Source organism: Erinaceus europaeus, chromosome 13 (genome assembly GCF_950295315.1).
Source record: "Erinaceus europaeus chromosome 13, mEriEur2.1, whole genome shotgun sequence".
In the NCBI taxonomy this organism is placed as follows: domain Eukaryota; kingdom Metazoa; phylum Chordata; class Mammalia; order Eulipotyphla; family Erinaceidae; genus Erinaceus; species Erinaceus europaeus.
This window is the reverse complement of record NC_080174.1, coordinates 72633021-72660659: the sequence shown is the minus strand read 5'-3', so window position 1 is coordinate 72660659 and position 27639 is coordinate 72633021. Positions and strand designations below refer to the sequence as shown.

At 42.3% G+C, this 27639-nt stretch overlaps 1 protein-coding gene and 1 long non-coding RNA gene across 4 annotated transcripts in view; one reads left to right on the top strand and one right to left on the bottom strand.

The window, feature by feature from the left end:
• Positions 1–27639, top strand: part of LOC132542923 (uncharacterized) — a 226127-nt gene that overhangs the window by 135308 nt on the left and 63180 nt on the right. The window lies entirely within an intron of this gene.
• Positions 1–27639, bottom strand: part of TCEANC2 (transcription elongation factor A N-terminal and central domain containing 2) — a 70633-nt gene that overhangs the window by 34561 nt on the left and 8433 nt on the right. For all 3 annotated transcript variants that reach the window (XM_060206235.1, XM_060206233.1, XM_060206234.1), the window contains exon 3: positions 10825–10966. In XM_060206235.1, the coding sequence (XP_060062218.1) occupies positions 10825–10966 (142 nt within the window). The remainder of the gene's footprint in view (positions 1–10824; positions 10967–27639) is intronic.

The following is a 27639-nucleotide window of genomic DNA, read 5'->3' as shown; positions in this document are numbered from 1 at the left end:
AATGGGAGTGCTGGAACAAAGCTTGCATTTGCAGTACACAAGAAAAGGCACTAAATTTGTGATGGGGAGGCGGCGCAGTAGATAAAGCACTGGACTCTCAAGCATGAGGTTATGAGTTCCATCCATAGCAGCACCTGTACCAGAGTGATGTGTGGTCCTTTGTTCTCTCCTCCCATCCCTCTCCTTAATAAATAATTTTTTTTTAAAAAAAGGCACTAGATTCTGATTTTTAAAAAAGAAATTAATTTGAGCAGAAGGCAGACTCCACAGAAAAGGTCCAGTAAACTAAAGGCACATACGGCTGGGTTCTGGGACACCAGGACAGCCTTTGAGCTAGGAACCAACACTGCCTCAGGAGGTCTGGTTCTCAGTGCATCTCTGGTGCTAATTCACTAGGTGGCCCTAGGTAAGTCATTTCATCTCACTGGCTTTGAGGCTCCTGGCTCATAAATTGAGATCGTTGAAAGGATTTAGAAGTGTTATGACACTGACATCTATAGAGTGCAGACGTCCATAGATCATAAGACCCCAGTGGTGATGCAAATAATTTATCCAAGAGACAAAGTGCCAATGAATAACATAAAAAAAATTAATCCATCTTGTGCAGCAAATGAAAATAAGATGCTATTTTTTTGTTTAGATACCAACTTAGTAAGATTATAAGAAAATGTTAGGAATAGAAATCGAAACAATCTTTTTAAAGTCAAAGATGAAAAAAGGAAAAAAAAAAAAAAAAGCTCAGGACAGGATACATGCCCAGGGATCATATGAATCAAGGCCTCAGGCCAGAGAAGTGAACAGCTTCTCTGGCTAACAAGAAACTGATGTCCAATTCCCCTTTAGAAATATTCCTTCTCATTCCATAACAGTATTCTCTCCTGCTTCCCTTCTGTTTGGACACTTTCTCAGTCTTTCATAAGTTTATTAATTTTAAAGATTTTACTTATTTTATTAATGAGAAAGATAGGAGGAAAGAGAGAAAGAAGCAGACACCAATCTGGTACATGTGCTTCCGGGGACTGAACTTGGAACCTCATGTTTGAGAGTCCAATGCCTTATCCATTGTGCTACCTCCCGGACCACCTTCATAAGTTTTGTTGTATTTTGTTATTTTTGCCTCCAGGGTTATCGCTGGGGCTTGGTGACTGCACTATGAATCTACTGCTCCTGGAGGCCATTTTTTTCATTTTTGATCTTGCTGTTGTTGCTGCTGATGCTATTGTTGTTGGATAGGACAGAGAGAAATCGAGAGAGGAGGGGAAAGCAGAGGGGAGGAGAGAAAGACAGACACCTGCAGGTCTGCTTCACCCTTTGCAAAGCAACCCCCCTGCAGATGGGGAGCCGGGGGCTCGAACCAGGATCTTTGAGCTTCTTACTGTGAGTTTAACCCAGTGTGCTACTGCCTGGTCCCCATAAGTTTCTTAAACAATGGTGGGCTTCAGGATTTGGGACTTGACTCTTAACTACTCTTCCTAGGCAACTTTATCCATTGTCTCAATTTCTTTTTTCTTTTATTTTAAATATTTTTTTAATATTTATTTATTCCCTTTTGTTGCCCTTGTTGCTTTTATTGTTGTAGTTATTGCTGTCGTCGTTGATGCATAGGACAGAGAGAAATTGGAGAGAGAAGGGGAAGACAGAGAGGGAGAGAGAAAGATAGACACCTGCAGACCTGCTTCACCGCTTGTGAAGCGAATCCCCTGCAGGTGGGGAGCCGAGGGTTCTAATCAGGATCCTTACATGGGTCCTTGTGCTTTGCGCCACATGCGCTTAACCCGCTGCGCTACCGCCCGACTCCCCATTGTCTCAATTTCTAACTACAAGTTGATGATGACAGCCAAGATAAAGAAGTGATGATTGAGGCTCAAATCTCTCTCCCTCTCTCTCTCTCTCTCCTCCCCATGCCCCCCATGTACTAGGATTAACCACCAATACCACCATAAACCAAATCTGAGCAGTAATTTGATCAAAATAAAAATAACTTGTTTCTCCTTAGCTTTAGACTTGCATATCCAATACCCTAGTGCACATCTTTTGCTTACCTACCCCACAGTTTATCAAACAAAATAAGGTAAAAGTAAGCTTCTTCCCATCTCTAAACTTGCTCTTCCCTGTCCAGTTACGTGACACCACCGACCACCTAATTGCCCATGTAAGAGATTTGAGCTTCACTCTCTGTGTATCTTCCCCTCTATATTTCTCTATCAATAAAATATTAAATCAATAAACGTCTACTTTGCAGCAGTGCTCTAGCAGATATTATTCTCCCGACCAGCCAAGCCTGCTCCCCCACCCACCCCCAAACCTTCTTCATTATTATTACATATTATTAAATAGAGTGGGCAATACAGTAAGCCCTCATGATGTGACTATTATCCAGTTTAGGGAATTTTCCTCAGGGTAATCAATGAACTTGCTATCAGTGACCTCACAGGAACACACAACATTTTCATTTTTATTTTGACCAGATTACCGCTCAGCTTCAGATTACCGTGAGCTTAATGTGCAGCTTGACGATACGAGAATCCAGCATGAAGCCCAGCCAATCTATCTTGGCGTTACTCTCGATCGCACCCTGTCATTTCACAAACATCTCATAAAAACTGCAGCAAAGGTGGGCGCGAGGAATAACATCATTGCAAGACTGGCCAGCTCCTCATGGGGCGCGAGCGCTTCCACACTACGATCATCATCTCTGGCATTATGCTATTCCACTGCAGAATACTGTGCCCTGGTATGGTTCCGTAGCCCCCTTGTCCACTTGGTCGATTCCAAATTATATTCCTCCATGAGGATCATTTCTGGAACCATCCGTTCCAACTGGTTCCATGGATGCCAGTTCTTAGCAACATCGCCCCGCCAGATAGTCGTCGGGATGCGGCATCATCTAAGTTCATTTCCCATGTCTACGCTCGACCGGACCTGCCAATATACACGGATATCTTCGCCCACCCTGTCCAACGCTTGACGTCTCGTCACCCAATCTGGTCCCCTACGCCTACACTGAACTTCTCTGTTCCAGACTCTTGGAAACAGAGTTGGCAGTCAGCTGAGGTCAAGAACAAACACCTCATCACAGACCCCTGCAAGCGTCAACCCGGCTTTGACCTAGCACGTTATGATTGGGCCCTCCTCAATCGCTATCGAACAGGCCATGGCCGGTGCACCACTATGTTCCATCGCTGGGGAGCCAGAGACGACCCGAACTGCCCCTGCGGCTACAGACAGACTATGACCCACATAGTCAACGACTGCCACCTCTCCAGATTCAAAGGAGGTCTCGAAACTTGACATCAGGCTCAACCTGACGCTGTTGACTGGCTATGGAAGAAGGGCAAACGCTAGAAGAAGAAGAACCGCTCAGCTTTAGTTTACGCTGGTACTAGGGATTAAACCTGGCGCGTTGGATGGAGGGAGATTGATTGATTGATTGATTGATTGATTGATTGATTTGGGCCTCAATCATGACTCCTTTATCTTTATGCCCAACATCTGATTGCTCTCTAAGTCCTTTGTATTTTTTTAATTTTTTAAAATATTTATTTATTCTCTTTTGTTGCCCTTCCCCTCTATATTTTTTATATTGTTTTATTGTTGTAATTATTATTGTTGTTACCGATGTTGTTGTTGGATAGGACAGAGAGAAATGGAGAGAGAAGGGGAAGACAGAGAGGGGGAGAGAAAGATAGACACCTGCAGACCTGCTTCACCGCTTGTGAAACAATCTCCCTGCAGGTCCGGGGAGTCAGGGGCTCGAACCAGGATCCTTACCGCCGGTCCATGCACTTTGCGCCACTTGCTGCGCCACCGCCTGACTCCAGTCCTTTGTATTTTATTTTATGTTTTTTGACTCCAACTATGTTTTTTTTTTATTTTAAACTTTTAAAAAAGATTTAAAAAAAATATTTACTTATTTATTTATTTATTTTTTGTTGCCCTATCAACTATGTTTTTTTTAATTCCTACTGGGACTACCCCATCCAAGTCATCTTTCCTTTTTTTAAAAAAAAATTTCTTTATTGGGGGATTAATATATTACATTCAACAGTAAATACAATAGTTTGTACATGCATAACATTTCTCAGTTTTCCACATAACAATACAACCCCCACTAGGTCCTCTGTCGTCCTTATCCAGGACCTGTACTCTCCCCCTCACCCACCCACCCCAAAGTCTTTTACTTTTGTGCAATACACCTTTCTTTCCTTTTTAAAATCTCATGTATTTGTTTTATTTTGATAAGATAAAGAGAAACTGAGAGGGGTGGAGGAGGGGGAGAGAAAAGAAAAGAAGAGGCTGAGGAGGGAGAGGAGGAAGACACAGCAGCAGCACTCCTTCACTACCCCTGAAGCTCCCTCCTGCAGGTGGGGACTGGGGGCTTGAACCTAGGCAGTCACATTTATTTCTCATCTAATTTTGGTAGCTTCTCTCCGGGTTCCTGCCTCTGGGTTTGTTTCTTACTAATACTTTCCACGTGATAGCCAGGTAAATTTTTCTAAAATACAAATAGGACTATACCATTGTCCATTCAAAACCTTCAATGATTACCACTTCAGGAAAACTGAGAAATATTATGCACGTACAAACTACTGTACTTACTGTCGACTGTAAAACATCAATCCCTCAATAGAGAAGTTATATAAAAAAAAAATGAGTATCACTTTATACCTTAACTCTCTAACTTCCTGCTTGTTTAAAGCTCCCCATTCACTGAAGCACACCTAGATCCTAGAAAGAAAAAAAAAAAAGTTGCCTTATTTCTTCTTCCAAGAGAGGAAGAAGAAGCTGAAGGAGCAGGGGAAGGGAGCCATCTTAAAGGCTGACACTAACAACAACATTGTTTAAACACTTGGCTCTGGGCTATAGTGAAGTGGGAGAGCTAATCCTGTACTCGCATCCGGAGCTGGGATCCTTGAGCGGTATGCTAAAGTAGTCGAGGTCCGAAGTGGTCCTTGACTACTGGCAGAAACAAACAAACAAACAAAAAAAAGAAGCTAATTCCCTCTTGAGAGAAACTTTTCCAATTTACTCACAAAAATTCCCCAGGATGAAATAAGATAATAAGCTCACAGTCGAAAACCAACAAGTAAGTAGCAAAACAAGCAATTGACAGTCAGCAGAAACAATTAGAAAACAGACCTAAATCTCCAAGGAATATGGATATTAGAATGGTCAGGTGAAGAATACAGAACTACACATGAAATGCTTAAAGAAATGAAAGGCCCAGTCACAACAATGTACACATAATATTTAGAAGAGGCAGATTTAGTTGATAGAAGGAAACTTAATAAAAATCAAAAGCAGTTTCTGAAATAAGAACTCAATAAATGGGTTAAACAATAGATGAAAGTGAGCACAAGAGAGACTTGGTAACTTGGAAGTTAAACATCTGGAGAAATTGCCTAGAATATTGCAAAACATGGAGATAAAGAACATGATAGACAAGGATAAAGAAAATTAAAAAAAACCAACATACTTGTATTTACCAAAAAAATCTAAGGAGTAGAGAGAACAAAAGAAGGCACTTTTGAAGAGATAACAGCTGTGAAATTTCTACAAGTCAACTTTAACCTGCAAGTCCACGAAGTATAGTATGCCTAAGGGCTAGGGAGACAGCATAATGGTTATATAAAAAGACTTTCATGACTGAGATCTGAGGTCCTAGGTTCAGTCCCCCACACCGCCATAAGCCAGAGCTGTGCAGTGCTCTGGTCTTTCTCTCTCTGTGTATCTATCTCTCTCATTAAAATAAATAGAGTATACATATATATTTTTAATTAATTAATTAATTTATTTATTTATTTATTTATTTATTCTCTTTTGTTGCCCTTGTAGTTATTATTGTTGTCGTTGTTTTTGGATAGGACAGAAAGAAATGGAGAGAGGAGGGGAAGACAGAGAGGGGGAGAGAAAGACAGACACCTGCAGACCTGATTCACCGCCTGTGAAGCAACTCCCCTGCAGGTGGGGAGCCGGGGCTTGAACTGGGATCTTTACGCTGGTCCTTGAGCTTTGTGCCACATTCACTTAACCCGCTGCACTACCACCCAACTCCCAATAAAATATATTTTTTAAAAAGAACTAGGAGCCAGGTTGTGGTTGAGCATACATGTTATAATATGCAAGGCCTGAATCCGAGCCCCCAGTCCATACCTGCAGGAGGAAAGCTTTGCGAGTGGTGAAGCAGTGTTGCAGGTGTCTGTCTGTCTCTCTCTCTCCATCATCCCCTTCCCTCTCAAATTCTCTACCCAATAAATAAATAAAGATAATACAAAAAAAAAAAAAAAAGAAGTTCTGTATGTCTAGGCTACATAGACAAAAAAATGCATCTTGCAGGGGGAAACAGCATAAAGGTTATGCAAAATAATTCCATGCCTAAGGCTCTGAGGTCCCAGGTGCAGTCCCTCACACCACCATAAACCAGAGCTATGCAGTGCTCTGGTAAAAAAAAAAAAAAAAAAAAAAAAAGAATAAATAGGGGCTGGACGGTGGCATACCTGGTTGAGTGCACGTTACAGTGCACAAGGACCCAGGTTCAAGCCCCTCCTCCTCACCTGCAGGGGGAAAGCTTCATGAACAGTGAAGCAGGGCTGCAGGTCTCCCTCTCTCTCCCTCCCCTCTCAGTTTCGGGTTGTCCCTATCCAATAAATAAATAAAGGTAATTTTAAAAATTCTAAATAAACAAATAAATAAATGCATATTATGGTAATAGCCAGGCTACAAGACATTCTCCAATGATCCTTACCTCTTGATATCCATAATGCTGTGTAGCTAGCTGCCTTCCAAACTCTACCAGGGTTGGTCTACCACGGTGTGATAAGAGAATATGGCAGAAGAAATGGTATGCCACTTCCCAGGACAAACTAGCAGGCACTGTAGCTTCCATGCTGGTTTTACCCTTTGGGATGACTTGTCCTGTGCAGATGCTGTATCATGAGCAACCCTAAGGGGAGGTTCATATGATGAGGAAGTGAGGCAGCCTACCAGCAATCCCTTGAGTGAGCCATTCTAAGCAGATTCTCAAATCATGTTCAAGGCTTCAGATGACAGCAGTATGGGCCAACGGCTTGACTGCAACCTTTTAAGAGATAGTGTGGGGCTGCGTAGTGGTACTAGCATTTGAGTGGACATGTAACCATGCTCAGGGACCCAGACTCAAGCTCCCAGCTTCATCATGTGGTAAAGCAGTGGTGCAGATGTCTCTCTTTCTCTCTCCCTCTACGTTTTCCCTTCCCCCCGTATCAATTTTTCTCTGTCCTATCAGATAAAATAAATAATTTCTGAAAGAGAGAAAGTGGGCCAGAGCCATCCACATAAGTAGCTCTCAGATTCTAGAACTTCAGAAAAGAAAAGCTTAAGATAAAACACACTTCAGCTGCAAAGGTGGGGACAGTTTTTACACAGGGATAGATAACCAACATATGAGACTATGGTTGCTGGAGTACCAGACCTTTTGATGATCAAGACTGATCAGTTTTAATCCATTTAGAAAGTTTACCAGGCATAGAGAATTTCCAACTTCACCTTTTTGTCATAGTCCCCTTGCAAAGTACTACATTTCATAGACACTAAGCTTCTTTTAGTTCTTGGAATGTGTCATGCTAGCTCCAACCTTCTGTGTAGTGCACAGAATGTGTCTTCTTGCCTGACACATTCTTCAACAGCTCCCCCTGCTCCTACCATATGCACTCACTTGGCTATCTCCTCTCCATCATCGGGGGCCCCAGCACATCGTAGGATAACAGCTACTTAAACTGTTCTATCCTTCCACTAGACTGCAGGCTCCAAAAAGGTGGGGCAAAGCCTGTTTCTTTCATGATTGTGCCAGCACGGTTTCTAACACGGAGGTGCTTGTCCCTGGAGAGCCCACGGGACAGGACAAGGCAGGAGGAAGAATCTAATTACTCTCAGTGATCCAAGTGAATGTTCACTAGTAGCTGATTCAACAAATGAAGCAAGAGATTCTTATCTTTTGTTTAGCCTATGAGAAGTATTAGGGTAGGGTCAAGATTCAAAAGTTGCGTGGTCCGGGAAGTAGTGCAGTGGATAAAGTATTGGACTCTCAAGTGTGAGGTCCTGAGTTCAATCCCCAGCAGCACATGTACCAGAGTGACATCTGGTTCTTTCTCTCTTTCTTCCTATCTTTCTCATTAATAAATAAATTAAATTTTTAAAAAAAGGTTCAAAAATTGGATGGTTTCCAACTCTTTGTAAAAAGTCAAGCTCCCCCACTGTGATTTTCTTATGATCTTAGTTGAAGTCTCTCAACTTCTGACACGCCCATTCCTGAAAGCACACTTACAATTAGGCTCGTGGAGCAAATGGAAATGATTTAAAAAAAAAACAAAAAAAACCCCAACATTTCATTTATTTACTTTAATGAGAGAAATACGGGGGATGGGGGGTGGGGAGAGAGTGAAAGCCCAGAGCACTGCTCAGCTCTGGCTTATAGTGGAGCTAGGGACTGAAGAGGGCAGAGGGCACCTTAGAACTTAAGGCATGAATGAGTCTTTTGCACAGTCACTAAACTACTACCCCAGCCCAGAAATATTTGTAAAAGTGATCATCTATTCTGTATTTTTAGGACAATTCCAGCCTATTTTGCTGATATATAAAATCTAATCACATACGTATGCTTGGTGTGTACCTCAATATGGGCTTATGCACACATATATGTACATATACACGTTATAAAATATTAATCACTAGTTCCCTCTACTGGTGGAAAACCCTTATTTGCTCATACGAATGGTCTTATTGCCCTCTAGTGACCACGACCTATAAAGAAAAAAAAAAATCCAGCAGCAGATGGGAGAATCTCCTTGGCAATAATGATAGGTTTTATGTTCCTTAAGCATCTAATTTTCTCAGATTCTGGTTTATATTACAGGGGTGCAACTCTCAAAACTCTTGGGGGTCCCTCTGGGGAATTTCACACAGCTCATGCCAGCTGTTAGCGCCAGTCTGAAGCTGCTGTCTCTCTTGCTTCTCATGAACAAGAGGTCAAGGGGAGGCAGAGAAGGCAACGGCTGCACCAGCGAGGGCAGGAACAGCAGCTGTGAATGACTATCATGGATTCCCCGGGGAGTTGGGAGCAGCTTGAGGAACACATGTTGGCCCTCCTCTGCATATTATTCACAGTTGGGTACTGTACTAAAATGGCAATTCAACTGGGTCCCCGACTTACCTTTTAAATATCTCCAGTGTGGTTATAAAAGAGGTAGTGGTTAAATGTTGCTAGCATTTTCGGTTTTACAAACCATGCTTTGCAAGTGATTTTTACTCAAGACAGAAAAGTCATGTCCCTTCCAAGACTGAAGTAAAATGTCACCTCTTCTCTGAAGACTATTCTAACTTTGCCAGACGTGACTGCTCTCTCTTTTCTGCCAGCACGCCTCTTGTACAGGTCAGAGTGACATCCATGACATTCCTGTTTTTCTTTTTTTCTTTTTCTTCTTTTTTTTTAAAAAATATTATTTATTCCCTTTTTTGTTGCCTTTGTTGTTTTTATTGTTGGAGTTATTATTATTTTTTTAAATATTTTTTAACATTTATTTATTTTTCCTCTTTTGTTGCCCTTGTTGTTTTACTGTTGTGGTTATTATTGTTGTTGTTATTGATGTCGTCGTTGTTGGATAGGACAGAGAGAAATGGAGAGAGGAGGGGAAGACAGAGAGGGGGAGAGAAAGACAGACACCTGCAGACCTGCTTCACCGCCTGTGAAGTGACTCCCCTGCAGGTGGGGAGATGGGGTCTCGAACCGGACACCGGTCCTTGCGCTTTGCACCACCTGCACTTAACCCACTGTGCTACTGCCTGACTCCCTTTCTCTTTTCTTTTTTTCTTTTATTTTTTGTATTATTTATTTTCCCTTTTGTTGCCCTTGTTGTTGTAGTTATTATTGTTGTTGTTGTTCATGTCATTGTTGTTGAACAGGACAGAGAGAAATGGAGAGAGGAGGGGAAGACAGAGAGGGAGAGAGAAAGAGAGACAACTGTAGACCTGTTTCACCATTCATGAAGCAACTCCCCTGTAGGTGGGGAGCCAGGGCTCGAACCGGGATCTTTATGCGGTCCTTGCACTTCACGCCACCTGCGCTTTCTTTTACTTTTATCAGAGCACTGGTCAGCTCTGGCTTATGGTGGTGCAGGGGGCTGAACCTGGGACTTTAGAGCCTCAGGTATGACAGCCTATTTGCATAACTGTTATGCTAACTACCACTGACCCATTCTTGTTTTTCTTTTACTTTATTTCATGAGAGAGAGAAGAGGGGGGGGGTCCCCAGAATCTCATGTGGGGTGCTGGTGCATGAAGGTGCTGTATGCTAGCCACTAAGCCACGGTTGTACGTTTTTTTTATTTATAACCTATTGTAGTTTACTGCTCTGATTTGTCTATGCGTGTTTCTCCACCAAACGCTGAGTTCCCTGAGGTCATGAACCACTTCTTATTCATTTTTGCACACTCAGCAGCAAACATAAAGGGTTACCCATCTATCACTGCCAATTCCCAGCCCATGAAGTCAGTACAGAAACTGATGTGATCACTCAGAAACTTTTTGAGCATTTTAAGAATAATTTCTACATTTGCTGGATCAAATTTTTAAAAAGCAGTTCTTGTATTTTTATACTTTCATTTTTTCCCCCTCTGGTAACCTTACTATAAGAAAAGTACTGGCTTGTAACTAATGGAATGTTTTAAACAATGGTCCCTCCTCACAGACGAGACTGAAAAGCACTGACATGATAACTTAAATGTTTGAGGGAGGAAAGAAAAGGAAGCAACAAAATATAAACACTCTCCACAAAATTCAGAAAGCACATACCTATCCGTGTTGATTTTAACACTTCCCTGGAAGGCAGTTTCTTTTTCAATTCTTGTAAGACTTCAACCAGATTTTCTTTGGTTTGATCAGGAAGCTCCAGCATATTTTTCCATCTTTTTATGTCTTCTACAACCACAACTCTCTGGGAAAAAAGAAAAGTCATTTGGAAAATGGAACATTTTCATTAGAAAGACATCTGCCTTCACCTGAGCTAATGGGACTCCCATTGACCTATGAATTATTGATTATGACCTGAACCAAAGCACAGTGTGTGTGAAGGCCCCAAATGATGGGTAATTGCTTAAAAGCAGGTCTTGCTTACTGCAAATCAGGAAAAGAGTTGCATCTATTAGGAAAAGTGCAAGTTTTAATCTTAGCGTGTCAGACGCCATTGGGTACTTAGCAGTGAGAAGCACTAAGGGTGAGAAGAAAATAAAATGATGCTGAGGTGAACCCACCCTATCGCTCACTTAAGTGTCTTCATTCACAGGCAAGGACAGAGAGCAAAGAAGTCATAAAGACATTTATTTCGACAATAAAAAACACACTTCAACAGCTCCCTACTTCCTAGGTGATAAAACCCAAATTTTCTCTTGTAAGATTAAAAAACAAAAACAAAACAACAAAAAAAAAAACTTCAAACACATATAAAAGTACAAACTAACTCATCATGATGAAAAGAAAAAGCTAAACATTTTGCCATTTCACATAAAATATTATAAAGTTTAGTTGCCTTACTCTCTTCGCCAAACTCATCACCTCTGCCTTCTGTTTCTAGAAGAAAACTAGGGAGACTGGGGTCAGGTGGTGACGCACTGGGTTGAGCACACATGTTACAATGTGCAAGGACCTGGGTTCAAGGCCCTGGTCCCCACCTGCGGGGGAAAGCTTTTTGTGAGTGGTGAAGCAGGGCTGCAGGTGTCTCTTTTGCTCTCCCTCTCTATCTTTCCCTACACTCTCAATTTCTGGCTCTCTTTATCCAATAAATAAAGATAACATTTAAAAAAATACGAGGGAGGCTCCTTTTAGCTCTTTCAGGATTTATGTTCTTTAAGCATCTTTCAGTAAATTTTTTGTTTTTCGGTACCACAGCTCTGTGTCTGTGAGTCCACTGTTCCCAAAGGATTCTCTCTCTCTTTTTTCTTTCCTGTCTTTTAATTAATTAATCATTTATTTATTTCAGATAAAGGCAGAGAGAGAGAGAGAGAGAAGAAAGAAGAAGAGATAGCACAGCACCGCCCCACCATTCATGTCGCTTCCCTGGGTGCAGAGCATAGTGCTCCTACGTGTGTCGCAGGGATTCAAACGCTGGGCGCTGTGCATGGTGAAGTGTGCACTCAACAGTGTAAGCTATTTTCCACATCCAAAGCATCTTTTTTTTTGAGTTATTGCTGGGCTCGGTGCCTGCACCATGAATCCACCACTCCTGGAGGCCATTTTTTCCCCCCTTTTGTTGCCCTTGTTGTTGTAGCCTCGTTGTGGTTATTATTATTGCCATTGTTGATGTTGTTCGTTGTTGGATAGGACAGAGAGAAATGGAGAGAGGAGGGCAAGGCAGAGAGGGGGAGAGAAAGATAGACACCTGCAGACCTGCTTCACCGCCTGTGAAGCGACTCCCCTGCAGTTGGGGAGCCGGGCTCGAACTGGTATCCTTACACCGGTCCTTGCGCTTTTTGCCACATGTGCTTAATGCACTGCGCCACCGCCCGACCCCCTCCAAAGCATCTTTAAAAATATATACATTTATTGACTTTCATGAGAGTCAGAGTGAAGACAGAAAATGAGGAGGAGGAATAGGAAGAAGAGAAAGAGAGAGAGAGAGAATGAGAGAGGGAGAGAGAGAATGAGAGAGAATGAGAGAAAGAGAGAGAGAGAGAGAATGAGAGAGAGAGCAGAGCACAGCTTAGTTCCGGTTTATGGTGTGTATGAAATTGAACCTGGGATTTTTCGTAGCCTTCAGGCATGCAAAGTCAGGTACACTACTAATTTGCAATCTCTGCAGCCCTCTTTAAGCATCTTGAACTACAATGACTCTTAAAAGTATGCATCTTGGCTGAGGGGATAGCATAATGGTTATGCAAAAATAACTCTCTTACCTAAAACTCCAAAGGCCCCAGGTTCAATCCGTGGTATCACTATAACTAGAGATGAGAGCAGTGCTCTGGGGCTCGGCTGCCAGCACTACAAATCTATGGCTCCTGACAGCCATTTTTACGCTCTTTTTTTTTTTTTTCTAAGTGGAGGATTAATGATTTACAGTCAATAGTAAATACAATCGTTTGTACATGCATAACATTTCTCATTTTTCCACACTACAATACAACCCCCACTAGGTCCTCTGCCATCCTGTTCCAGGACCTGAACTCTCCCCCAACCCACCCCAGAGGTTCCCCCCATTTTTGTTAGATAGGATTGAGAGGGAAAGGAAAGAAAGATGCTTGCAGACCTGCTTCACTGCTTGTGAAGCATCTCCTCTTCAGGTGGGGAGCTGGGGGCTTGACTTCAGATCCTCACACAGGTCCTTGTGCTTAGTACTATATGCGCTTAACCGGGTGTGCCACCACCTGGTCTCCAAAGCATCTTTACGTTAAGAGTGAAGAGTTAAGTAAGTACTGGGTAAAGACAATGAGAAAGCTCTTCAAATTCATTTATTATTGGATAGAGATAGAAATGGGGGGTGGAGGAGAGAGACAGAGACACCTGCAGCCCTGCTTCACCACTCATGAAGCTTTCCCCCTGCAGGTGATGACCAGGGGCTTGAACCAGGTCCCTGGGTCCCTGGGGAATTCTTCCCCCCCATGGTGTGTTCTCGTTCTCTCTCTCTCCCTCTCTCCCTCTCTCCCTCTCTTCCTTCCTTCTCAAGTTCTGTCTGTATCCAAAATAAATAAATAAAATATTAAGAAAGAAAGGAAGGAAGGAAGGAAGGGAAGGAGGGAGGAAGGAAAAGGGAAAGAGAGATGGCTACTTGGAGCAGATTAAAAAAGACAAAAAAGTAAAGCAGGAGACACAATAAGCAAGTTGCTTTTATAATCACAAAAATATCTTTTCTTGGGTAGTTACAATGCTGGGAGGTGGGTCCAGCCAGGAAAGGGAAGGCAACACAGGGGGCTTCCGCTGATGCTCTCTCTCTTCACCTGGATGCTGGTGACACATAGTGCTCACTTTGTGAAAAGTTGTCAGGATGTGACAGCTGAATTAAAAGCAACCAAAACATCTTGATGTCTGCCCCTGGCTGGCTTCTACTTCCAGCCTAGCAGTCTGTGGGGAGAGTCGATTCCACTAATCCAACACCTCTGCTGCCACGCGCTGTGGGAGGAGATACTGACTCCTCGACTTCCACACCTTTGTTTCTCCTTCCCACTAACTGCTCATTTGCTTTGGTCTCTGACCCCTTGAGGCTGAAGGTGGGAAAGGGAAGCCAGAGAAGGGAAAAGCCTACTTTTTGTTATGATATGTGCTAACCAGTTTTTTGTGCTCTCTAAACTTGGCAGACATTTAAAGCTGACTTTCCCTCTTATGAGGCACTTTTATGGCTCCTTGGAGAACGCTCCTTTTTGAGCTCTTACCTGAAGTTCTAATAATCCTGGCAATGTCCCTTCCAGCCAGCTGCTTCCAGGTCCACCCTAAGCATCCAGTTTGTGGCAACTCACTTCATCCAGACTCTCTGTAAGCACTCCATTGTCTTTCCAACAGTCTTTTGGGATTTGGCCCCTTTAGTTCAACTCCAAGTCAGCCCTTGCTTCTCTTTCTTTTTAATAAATCTTTTTGAACTATCTTTATTTATTGAATAGAGACAGCCAGAAATTGAGAGAGAAGGGGGTGATAGAGAGGGAGAGAGACAGAGAGACACCTGCAGACCTGCCTCACCACTTGTAAAGCGACTCCCCTGCAGGTGGGGAGCCTGGAGCTTGAACCGGGATTCTTACGCTGTTCCTTTCGTTTTGTGCCACCTGTGCTTATCCCACTGTGCTACCGCCCGACTCCCTAATAAATCCTTTTTAATTATCTTTACTTATTGATTGAATAGAGACAACCAGAAACTGAGAGAGAAGGGGGTGATAGAGAAGGAGAGAGACACCTACGACACTGCTTCACCACTCGCAAAGCTTTCTCCCTGCAGGTGGGGGCTGGGGGCTTGGGGCTTGAACCCAGGTCCTTGCATACTGTAACATGTGCGTTCAACCAGATGCTCCACTACCTGGCCCCCGTGGCTTATTTGCTATGCCCATTCTGAGGGTTAGTGTCCCAGTGCTGCCATGTCTCTGCCCTGTTTTCAAACGTTCTCAGGCTTATGTCTATCTTCTGCATTGACCAAGTCTAGGAGCTAAGGGCAAGTTCTTGAAGTGAAAAGACTACACAGTCCTTCCATTGTATCCAAATAAACTTTTTTTTTTTTTTAATACTTCAGCCTTATTTAAAGTCTTAGGCAAATTATAGTTGGTGATGGTGGGTGAAGTCAAGATTCCAAAACTGGTCTTCTTCTACTGCCTTATAAATTCCACATAGACAGTCTGGAATGTCATTTGGGAATACCATTTGATAGCCACTGCTTTGTAGGCCATGACCAAAACTGAGACCAAGTTCTCTCTTAATCATCTGTTACAACAAAAAGCAGTTTTTATATCGTAAATACAAATGGTATGAAAAATACTAGTTGTTGTTTGCTATGTTAAATGGTATGAAAAATAAACAAATGAAGTCAGGTAAGGGATGGTTTCAATTGGAAGAAAGTGTAAATATCATCACTCCACAACTTGCTTTCTGCCCTCAATGCATTTTCTTGATTTCTCCATACTGGTACATAAACCCACTAAAGGCTTGTTTATTATATGAAACCAGAGAGGCACAAACCTGGGACCTCTTACCTGCAAATCCTACATGTTACCCACTGAGTCACCTTCCTAGCTATGCCACTGTTTTTATATACAGATATTTTAAGATTTTAAATTTATACCCTTCATAGATACTTAGAGATTTTTCTCATTTTTCCTACCATGAACATTGCTTCACTTAAATCCTATTTATTTAATTTAATTTTTTATATTTATTTATTTTCCCTCTTGTTGTCCTTGTTGTTTAACATTGTAGTTATTGATGTCGTTGTTGTTAGATAGGACAGAGAGAAATGGAGAGAGGAGGGAAAGACAGAGAGGGGGAGAGAAAGGCAGATAACTGCAGACCTGCTTCACCACTTGTGAAGCGACTCCCCTGCAGGCAGGAAGCCAGGATCCTTACTGCTGGTCCTTGTACTTTGAACCACATGCGCTTAACCCACTGTGCCACCCACTGACTCCCTATTTTTTAAAAATATTGGAGAGAGATATAGAGAATGATACACACAGAAAGAGAACAGAACACTGCTCAGCACTGGCTGATGGTAATATGGTGTTCTCAAACCCGAGGCTTTGGACCCTCAGGCAGGAAAAGTCCTTTTGTATAACCACTATGCTCTCTCCTCCGCCCCAATTAAATGCTCTTTAAAAGAAAGATTAGATATGTACACCTATGTTCATAGCAGCACAATTCATAATAGCTAAAACCTGGAAGCAACCCAGGTGCCCAACAACAAATGAGTGTCTGAGAAAGCTGTGGTATATATACATATGGAATACTATGCAGCTATTAAGAACAATGAAACTACCTTCTCTGACCCATCTTGGATGGAGCTAGAAGGAATTATGTTAAATGAGCTAAGTCAGAAAGATAAAGATGAGTATGGGATGATCCCACTCATCAACAGAAGTTAAGAAAGAAGAACAGAAAGGGAAACTAAAAGCAGGATCTGACTAAATCTAGAGTAGGGCACCAAAGTAAAATCCCTGGGGTGGGGGTAAGGGTGGACATTCGGCTTTCAGGGCGGTGGGGGTGGGGTGGGGGTGTGGGATGGGACACAGTCTTTTTAGTGGTGGGAATGGCATTTATGTACACTCCTACTAATTTGTAGTCATATAAATCACTATTTAATTAATATGACAGGGGAAAAATTGATTGTATGTCTCAAACTTTTTAAAGCACAGACTGAATCTTTTTAATACATAGGCTGAGTCTTTGATATGCTGACTCTCTCAAAAGCCTAGACCAGGGAGAACAGAAGCAACCAGTGGCACAGCTATATACAAGATGTTGGGTATTGTACAGCAAATCCTAACAAAAGGACTCTTCAAAGTTAACCCAATTACCAAATAATGTGATGATAACAATAACAATCCATTGTCTTCTTGAACCCTAAGACAGCAGGAACCTCACATTTCCACTATAGAGCCTATATTTCCTCCAGTCCTGGAACCTTAGGGTGGGGCCCACTTTCCTACATGCTTCTCTCAATGCATATCAAATAATATTGCATCCACTGATCACAACCTAATCTACGCAATGAGTGCCACATCAGCATGCTTCACTTCAGACTGTGACCAGAGACTTCAGGTGTGGAATGACAACCCTTCAACTCCATTACTTGGGTGAGACCTTTCCATTCATAGTATTCTTTAATTCCATTCCAGGTGGTTCACTTCCTAACAAAGTCCCAAAACCTAGATATAGACCAGATCCCCTGAGATAGAGCATATGTTCACACGTATCCATAAACTAGGGCAAAATATATACCTGAAAGCAAAAGTACACAATAGTCTACAGTGAGTACCCCCCAACACTTCATCTGCACTATTCCAGCCTTTAGGTCCATGATTGTTCAACAATTTGTTTGGCTTTGTATGTTAACTCTCTTTTCAGCCACCAGGTTCCAGATGTCAGCATGATGCCGACCAGACTTCCTTGAACAGACGATCCTACCAATGTGTCCTGGAGCCCAGCTTCCCCAGAGACCCACCCTACTAGGGAAAGAGAGACGCAGACTGGGAGTATGGATCGACCAGTCAACGCCCATGTTCATCGGGGAAGCAATTACAGAAGCCAGACCTTCCACCTTCTGCAACACACAATGATCTTGGGTCCATACTCCCAGAGGGATAAAGAATAGGAAAGCTATCAGGGGAGGGGAGGGGATGTAGAGATCTAGTGGTGGGAATTGTGTGGAGTTGTACCCCTCTTATCCTACGGTTCTGTTAATGTCTCCCTTTTTTAATAAAATAAATAAATAAATAAATAAATAAATAAATAAATAAAAGAAAGATAGGGAGTCAGACGGTAGCGCAGCAGGTCAAGTACATGTGGTGCAAAGAGCAAGGACCGGAGTAAGGATCCCGGTTCGAGCCCCCAGCTCCCCACCTGCAGGGGAGTCGCTTCACAAGCAGTCTGCAGGTGTCTATCTTTCTCTCCCCCTCTCTGTCTTCCCCTCCTCTCTCCATTTCTCTCTGTCCTATCCAACAATGACAACAATAATAACTACAACAACAATTCTTCTTCTAGCGTTTGCCCTTCTTCCGTAGCCAGTCAACAGCGTCAACAGTAAAAAAGGGCAACAAAAGGGAAAATAAATAAATTTAATTTAATTTTAAAAAAAGATTTTACTTACTTGATGAGAGAGAAAGAGAAGTCAGGACACCGCTTTAATATATGTTGTGTTAGGGCTCCAGCTCCTGGCACATGCACTGAGCCAGCTTCCACAACTGCTGCTGAACTTCTGCCTCTGACATACTCACCTGTCTCCCATCCCTTTTACTTTCAACTTTCCAGCATCATTCTGCTTTCAATAATCCTGTGGTGTTATTTTGTTTCTCCCGATCCCATCTAATCTGAAAAGCTCTTTTAACAAAAGGCATTATTTATTTTGCTGCCAGAGTTATGTCTGGGTTTCGGAGCCTGCTTTTCTTTCTTCTTCTTCCTTCTTCTCCTTCTCCTTCTTCTTCCTTCTTCTCCTTCTTCTTTTCTTCTTCTTCTTCTTCTTCTCCTTCTTCTTCCTTCTTCTCCTTCTTCTTCTTCTTCTTCTTCTTCTTCTTCTTCTTCTTCTTCTTCTTCTTCTTCTTCTTCTTCTCCTTCTTCCTCCTGCTCCTCCTCTTCCTCTTCTTCTCTTCCTCCTCCTCCTCACCCTCCTCCTCCTCTTCCTTCTTCTTCTTTTCCTTCTTCTTCTTCCTCCTCCTCCTTCTTTCATTGATTGATTGGTTGGTTGATTAATAAGACAGTGAAACAGAAATAGAAGAGAGAGCTGCAGCACTGCTCCACTGCTCATGAAGCTTCCCCCTCTGCAGGCAAGAGACAGGGGCCTGAACCCAGGTCCCCAAACACAGGAACAGGTGTGCTTTACGGTGCGTGCCACCATCTGGCCCCTCCATGTACACTGATTGTGATTACTGGTATAATTAGATATATCCTCTTTTTAAAAAAATTTTTTTAATTATTTTTATTTTTTGGATAGAGTCAGTCAGAAGTCAAGAGGGAAGGGGCTGATAGAGAGGGAGAGAGAAAGATACCTGCAGCACTGCTTCACCTCTTACAAAGCTTTCCCCCTGTAGGTGAGGACCGGGGGCTTGAACGTAACATGTGCGCTCAACCAGGTGCACCACCAGCCGGCCACTTAGATATATTTTCTCCTTGTTTCTTTTTCTCTGTTATGTTCTATTTAACATCCCAGGTTTTATTTTTTTTTATATAATCTTCTCTTTGATGATTTAGAAGTTGTTTCCACTTATATCATTTTAGCGTTTCCTTCTACAACTTTTAAAATGTATGCCCAATGAAATCTATATTGTCCTCCTCAGAAGCTTCCACATTAGATATCATTATCAGAACTCTACTTGACTTCTTTGTCCTTCAGGTTTGTTACTTTTCCTTTCACATTTCTTTTTTTTTCTAAGATATGATCGAAGTATTGCCCTGGCTTTTAATTCACTACTTCTCTGGCTTGTCTGCTAGAAAACAGTTTAATGTGTCAACAGATAGATTTTTTTCACTGGGCAAGTTGTCTTCCCCTCTCAAGATCTTCCAGTTTTATTTTTATACGACCCTATACTTCTCTTATACTTTCTATTCCTTTCTTTATCTCTGTGAACATATTTAACATTTAAAATCCATTTCAGGGGGTCAGGTGGTAGCGCAGCGGGTTAAGCCCATGTGGCACAAAGCGCAAGAACCGGCAGAAGGATCCCACCTGCAGGGGAGTCGCTTCACAGGCAGTGAAGCAGGTCTGCAGGTGTCTGTCTCTCTCTCCCCCTCTCTGCCTTCCCCTCCTCTCTCCATTTCTCTCTGTCCTATCCAACAACAATGACATTAATAACAACAACAATAATAACCACAACAACCATAAAACAACAAGGGCAACAAAAGGGACAAAAATGCCCTTCAGGAGCAGGGGATTCGTGGTGCAGGCACCTAGCGCAGCAATAACCCTGGAGGCAAAAAAAAAAATCCATTTCAGGGGCCCAGGTGATGGCTGACCTGGCTGACCACACCATGTACAAGGACCAGTGTTCAAGGCCCCTATCCCTCCTATAGGGAGAAAGTTTCAAAAGCAAAAAACAGTGCTGCAGCGCAGCAGGTTAAGCACAGATGGCGCAAAGTGCAAGGACCAGTGTTAAGGACCCCAGTTCAAGCCCCCCTGGCTCCCCACCTGCAGGGAAGTCGCTTCACAGGAGGTGAAGCAGGTCTGCAGGTGTCTTTCTCTGCCCCTCTCTGTCTTCCCCTCCTCTCTCCATTTCTCTCTGCCCTATCCAACAATGACGACATCAATAATAACAACAATAACTACAATAAAACAACAAGGGCAACTAAAGGGAATGAATAAATATATAAATATTTTTTTAAAAAACAGTGCTGCAGCTGTCTTCTCTTTTCCTCTCCCTATCTCCTCGTGCCCTTCTCAATTTTTCTCTGTCCTGTCAAATAAATATATACAGAAAAATGAAATCCATTTCAGACTTCTCTCTCTCTCTCGATATTATTTATTAATGAGAAAGACAGGAGAGGAGAGAGAGAAAGAACCAGACATTATTCTGGTACATGTGCTGCCAGAGACTGAACTCAGGACCTCATGCTTGACAATACAATGCCTTATCCACTGTGCCACCTCCCCGACCACCAGATTATTCTCTAATCTCTTCTTAAAGAAAAAAAAAATCTATTACTTATATCTATCTGCTCATTCTCCCTCCTGGAAATTAATTATCTTATGAAGTTTGCAATTTTTGAACATGAGTTCATCTTTTTCTCTTTATTTATCAGATAGAGATAGTCAGAAATCAAGAGGGAAGGGGAGATAGAGAGGAAGAGAGACAGAGAGACACCTGCAACACTGCTTCACCACTCGTAAAGTTTCCCTACCTACAGGTGGGGACCGGGGGCTTAAACCTGGGTTCTTGTGCATTTTAACATGTGTGCTCAACCAGGTGTGCCACCACCCTGCCCCATGAATTCAACTTTAATGAAGGCTGTTTTTCAAGGGAGTTCTTTGTAGCCACGGTTGTGAGATGTCTTTACAAGGAAATCACACAACTGCTTTTGCCAGTCTTTGGATTTCCCTGGTTCTGGATCAATTTTTTTCTTAATGAATATTGTAGATAATGTAAATTTACAGTCCACATATGCCTGTGCGCAGTAATAAAGGCAAGGTTCTAATTTTATTCTAGTGAACTCTTTTGCCATCTAAGTTTCTGAGATGATAATTGTCGGGCCAGGCAGTAGTGCAGCGGGTTATGCGCACATGGTGCCAAGTGCAAGGGCCAGCGCAAGGATCCCAGTTCGAGCCCCCAGCTCCCCATCTGCAGAGGGGTCGCTTCACAGGTTGTGAAGCAGGGCTGAAGGTGTCTTTCTCTTCCCCTTCTCAGTCTTCCCCTCCTCTTTCAATTTCTTTTTGTCCTATCCAACAACAACAACAGCAATGGCAACAATAACAACAACAGGGCAACAACAGGGAAAAAATAGCCTCCAGGAGCAGTGGATTTGTAGTGCAGACACTGAGCCCCAGCAATAACCCTGGAGGCAAAAAAAAAAAAAAAGAGAGAGAGAGAGAGAGAGAGAGAGAAATTGTCATGCTGTTTACTTGAACTAGTGGATGAAAATTTCCTACTTTATTTTTCACAAGTTTGGTAGTTCGGTTTTTGGCCCCCAGTAAAATGAGGGTTATTATTAGCCCAAGGTCTTATCTACTGTCCCTACACTAGTTACATCCTCAGCCCCTAAGCAACAGTTCACACAGAACTATTCAGCTATGACTCTCATTTACAGTGCTGGGTGTTAATTTCTTCTCTCTTCCTGACACCTCAGGATTTCTCTTTCTTGCTTTCAAGTTCTGCTCTGCATTGGAGACCTTCCATCTGGTATTTCTACATGGGTTCAGGACTCCACATCAGATCATTCCAACTCATTAACCTAGAGAAGCCCAAACTCTTTAGAATGGCAGAAGAAGATGTGGATGACTTGGCTCCATTTTTTCCAGTCTCAGCATTTGTTTGACATGTCATATTATTTGAAATTGCTGAGGGGAGGAGAGGGGAGAGGAAAATGAAAAATGAAGTTGACTAAATGAATCACAGTATTTCACACTGTCTACCTGGGATGCTCTTTCTTGGCTTCAACCACATGATAAGCACCTATGAATTTTTAAAGACTCTTCAAGCATCACCATGTCTGTGAAGCTTCCCACCCCTCATTTACCACATTCCTTTCTGGATGCTTTACTACCTGTACAGACTTTTATTATTGTGTCTACACCTTTTGTATATACTTACCTACAAAGCTGCTTTCCCACTAGCTTCTGAGCAACCTTGGTACCAAAGTGACTTTTCTTCCATTCTTTCTCTTCTTTCCTTTTTTTTTTTTTCTTTCTCTTTTTTCCTAGTAACAGTTTACTCATTTGAGACCCATGAGGTAATGCAGTGGAGAAAGCCTTGGACTCCCAAGCATCAGGTCCTGAGTTCAACCCCTGGCGTTTCATAGACCAGAGTGATGTTCTGGTTCTTCCTCTCTCATTAACAAATAAATCTTTTAAAATATATATCTTTGGGGGCCAGGTGGTAGCAAAGTGGGTTAAGCGCACATGGTGCAAAGCACAAAGACTGGCTGAAGGATCCCAGTTCAAGCCCCGGCTCCCCACCTGCAGGGGAGTTGTTTCACAAGCAGAGAAGCAGGTCTGCAGGTGTCTATCTTTCTCTCCCCCCTCTGTCTTCCCTCCTCTCTCTATTTCTCTCTATCCTATCCGGCGACAATAGCAATAACAACAAGGGCAACAAAAATGGGAAAAATGGCTACCAGGAGCAGTGGATCCATAATGCAGGCACCAAGCCTCCAGCAATAACCCTGGAGGCAAAATATATATCTTTATTTATTTACTATGGGGTAGAGACAGAAAGGAATTGAGAGTGTGAAGGGGAGGTAGATAAGGAAACAGACAGACACCTATTGCACTGCTTCACTACTCATGAAGATTTCCCCCTGCAGATGAGGTGAGGATCAGGGGCTTGAACACAGGTCCTTGTGCACTGAAATGTGTCCATTTAATCAGGTCTGTCACTGCCGAGCCCCACAAATAAGTAAGTGCTTTTAAAAGTCCATTTATGGGCAGGGGTAGATAGCATAATGGTTTAGCAACCAGACTCTCATGTCTGAGGCTCCAAAGGCCTAGGTTCAATCCTCCACACCACCATAAGCCAGAGCTGAGCAGTGGTCTGGTAAAAAGAGAAAAAATTAAAATCAATTTATTAGCTAGAGACAGAGAAATGGAGATGGAAGGGGAACACCAAGAAGGGTAGAAAGGAGAGACATGCACAGCACTGCTTCACCGCTCATGAAGCTTTCCCCCTGCAGGTGGGGGCCAGGAGCTTGAACCTGGGTCCTTGTGCACTGTACCATGGGCGCTCAAATGAGTTCACCACCACCTGGCCTCGGTCCCACAAACAAACCATTTTTAAAAACTTGAAGATGCATTCATTTATTTTATGTGTATGTAAGAGAAATCAGAACACTGCTTTATAATATTTGGTGTTCCTAAGGATCAAATTTGGTGGTCTCAGGCATGGCAAGGAATATACTCTACTCTCTGAGACAATCCTCCCACCCCTGCCTCCAAGACATTTTTTTTTTCTTTGTGTACTACTCCCAGTACACACTGAGAGTAACTGGACAAAGCCATACCTATCCTTGGGGACTATGTACAGTCAACTTTTAGATCTTAAAATTTTAGGACTGAAATAGAAAAAATTAGCAGCCACAGAACAGAAAAATTGCATATATAACAAAAAAAATGTTTTCTTATTTATGTCCAAATATGGATCCCAAATAGGTTTAAATTTAATACCAAGTTTAAAAAAATCAATTAGGAAAAATAATTCATGGGGGCTGGGTGGTGGTGCAGAGCACACTAATAATTCACTCATAAGCAATAAAATGGGCACCATTCTACTGGTGAAGACAGGGCAGAGATACTGGCATGTCAATCTTATAAATGGAAGACAGGCTTCTAGAGCACTTTAAAGTGTGAATCTGAAAGGATCAGCACATTCCAGAGACTTTTTAATAAAAAGCTTTCTATTGCAACCAACAAAAGAAATCACTTTCCCTTAAGAGAGTAAAAAGAGATTAACCAAATTAACCATGACCATTCAAATGCACCCTACCTGAACTCTACTGAGTAGCACTTTTATTGAATGTGGTGGCAAACGCTAGAAGAAGAAATTGAATGTGGTAAGACTGTGGCAAAATTACTTGGAATAAACTGATAACAGAAGCACAATGGTCTTAATATCCCAAGATTTTTGACTTTTGCTGCTTGGAATTCACAAACTTCTACCTTTTTTTTCTTTCAGTTCACCTCATAGAGGGCAGCCCATGGAACCAGACAGTCTGGCATAAATCATAGTCCTGCTACTTTCAGCTGCATGACCTGGGCAAACTACTTAAGCTCCCTGTGCAGAAGACTCATCTGGAAAATATAAATGATGAAAGGATCCATTTCACAGAGCTACTATTAGAATGTAAACAATTAGGAGTCGGGAAGTAGCACAGTGGGTTAAGCGCACGTGATGCGATGCGCAAGGAATGGCGTAAGGATCCTGGTTCGAGCCCCCGGCTCCCCACCTGCAGGAGAATCACTTCACAGGCGGTAAAGCAGGTCTGCAGATGTCTATCTTTCTCTCCCCCTCTCTGTCTTCCCCTCCTCTGTCCATTTCTCTCTGTCCTATCCAACAACAACAACATCAATAACTATAACAATTAAAAAATAAAAGGACCTTGAGAGCTTGTTTGGAGGTTCTAGCAGGGGAGCGCAGCTACTCGTATACCCTCGACCGAAGACGGGTCTGTCTCTATTCCAGAAGGCCGACCTCTTCAACTGAGCACGCAGCTTCGGGAGGGACGCACATGGAGTGTTGAGGGATGAAGGGGACACCCGCCTAGCCAGCCAGATCAGCCGAATCAACCCTGGCGATCAATGGGGTGAAGATGTCTCAGCCAGGTCGCCCTCATATCCATGGAGGAGAAGAATTATAACTCTCCCTATTTGCAGATGACATGATAGTATACATAGAAAAACCTAAGGAATCCAGCAAGAAGCTTTTGGAAATCATCAGGCAATACAGTAAGGTGTCAGGCTATCAAATTAACATTGAAAAGTCAGTGGCACTCCTCTATGCAAACACTAAGTTAGAAGACACTGAAATCCAGAAATCAATTCCTTTTACTATAGCAACAAAAACAATAAAATATCTAGGAGTAAATCTAACCAAGGAAGTGAAAGACTTGTATACTGAAAATTATGAGTCACTACTCAAAGAAATTGAAAAAGACACAAAGAAGTGGAAAGATATTCCATGTTCATGGGTTGGAGAATTAACATCATCAAAATGAATATATTACCCAGAGCCATCTACAAATTTAATGCTATCCCCATCAAGATCCCAACCACATTTTTTAGGAGAATAGAAAAAATGCTACAAATGTTTATCTGGAACCAGAAAAGACCTAGAATTGCCAAAACAATCTTGAGAAAAAAGAACAGAACCGGAGGCATCACACTCCCAGATTTAAAACTGTATTATAGGGCCATTGTCATCAAATGCTTGGTACTGGAACATGAACAGACACACTGACCAGTGGAATAGAACTGAGAGCCCAGAAATGAGGCCCCACATGTATGGACATCTAATCTTTGACAAAGGTGCCCAGACTATTAAATGGGGAAAGCAGAGTCTCTTCAACAAATGGTGCTGGAAACAATGGTTGAAACATGCAGAAGAATGAAATTGAACCACTGTATTTCACCAAATACAAAAGTAAATTCCAAGTGGATCAAGGACTTGGATGTTAGACCAGAAACTATCAGATACTTAGAGGAAAATATTGGCAGAACTCTTTTCCGCATAAATTTTAAAGACATCTTCAGTGAAACGAATCCAATTACAAAGAAGACTAAGGCAAGTATAAACCTATGGGACTACATCAAATTAAAAAGCTTCTGTACAGCAAAAGAAACCACTACCCAAACCAAGAGACCCCTCACAGAATGGGAGAAGAACTTTACATGCCATACGTCAGATAAGAGTTTAATAATCAACATATATAACGAGCTTGCCAAACTCAACAACAAGACAACAAATAACCCCATCCAAAAATAGGGGGAGGACTTGGACAGAATATTCACCACAGAAGAGATCCAAAAGGCCGAGAAACACATTTAAAAAATGCTCCAAGTCTCTGTCAGAGAAATACAAATAAAGACAACAATGAGATACCACTTCACTCCTGTGAGAATGTCATACATCAGAAAAGGTAACAGCAGCAAATGCTGGAAAGGGTGTGGGGTCAAAGGAACCCTCCTGCACTGCTGGTGGGAATGTCAATTGGTCCAACCTCTGTGGAGAACAGTCTGGAGAACTCTCAGAAGGCTAGAAATGGACCTACCCTATGACCCTGCAATCCCTCTCCTGGGGATATATCCTAAGGAACCCAACACATCCATCCAAATAGATCTGTGTACACATATGTTCTTGGCAGCACAATTTGTAATAGCCAAAACCTGGAAGCAACCCAGGTGTCCACCAACAGATGAGTGGCTGAGCAAGTTGTGGTATATATACACAATGGAATACTACTCAGCTGTAAAAAATGGTGACTTCACCGTTTTCAGCCGATCTTGGATGGACCTTGAAAAATTCATGTTAAGTGAAATAAGTCAGAAACAGAAGGATGAATATGGGATGATCTCACTCTCAGGCAGAAGTTGAAAAACAAGATCAGAAAAGAAAACACAAGTAGAACCTGAAATGGAATTGGCGTATCGCACCAAAGTAAAAGACTCTGGGGTGGGTGGGTGGGGAGAATACAGGTCCATGAAAGATGATAGAGGACCTAGTGGGGGTTGTATTGTTATATGGGAAACTGGGGAATGTTATGCATGTACAAACTATTATATTTACTGTTGGATGTAAAACACTAATTCCCCAATTAAAAAAAAAAAGAGCAACAAAAGGGAAAATAAAAAAAAAATGTAAAGAGTTAACACATGGAAAGCACTTAGGGTGGCTCCTGGGCCCCACTTTCTGAAAGGAGGCTGGGTCAACATGCTCTGCCACTCCAAGGAAGACTGGCCCTGCAGTGAGCTCATATTCCATGGTCATGGAATATGAGCTCAGACTGACAGGGATGCAGAGGTTACACAGGCTCCTGTGCTGAATATGAACAGACATGGGCCCTACATCAAATTGATGGGGTTTACAGTTAACAGTATTTATATATTTTTCCCATATTTGGAGCTACTCTCTACCCTGATCCAGCTTTCTAGTCCTGTTCCCAACACTGACACTAGCTTCTCAGACAATACTTTTAGCTCATCTGCATGTAAGCCAACAGGCTCAGGCCAAAATTAGTAAACTTATGGGCCCACTGGAATATACCGAAAATAGACTTCCTAACTTCTTCCAACATGAAGACCCA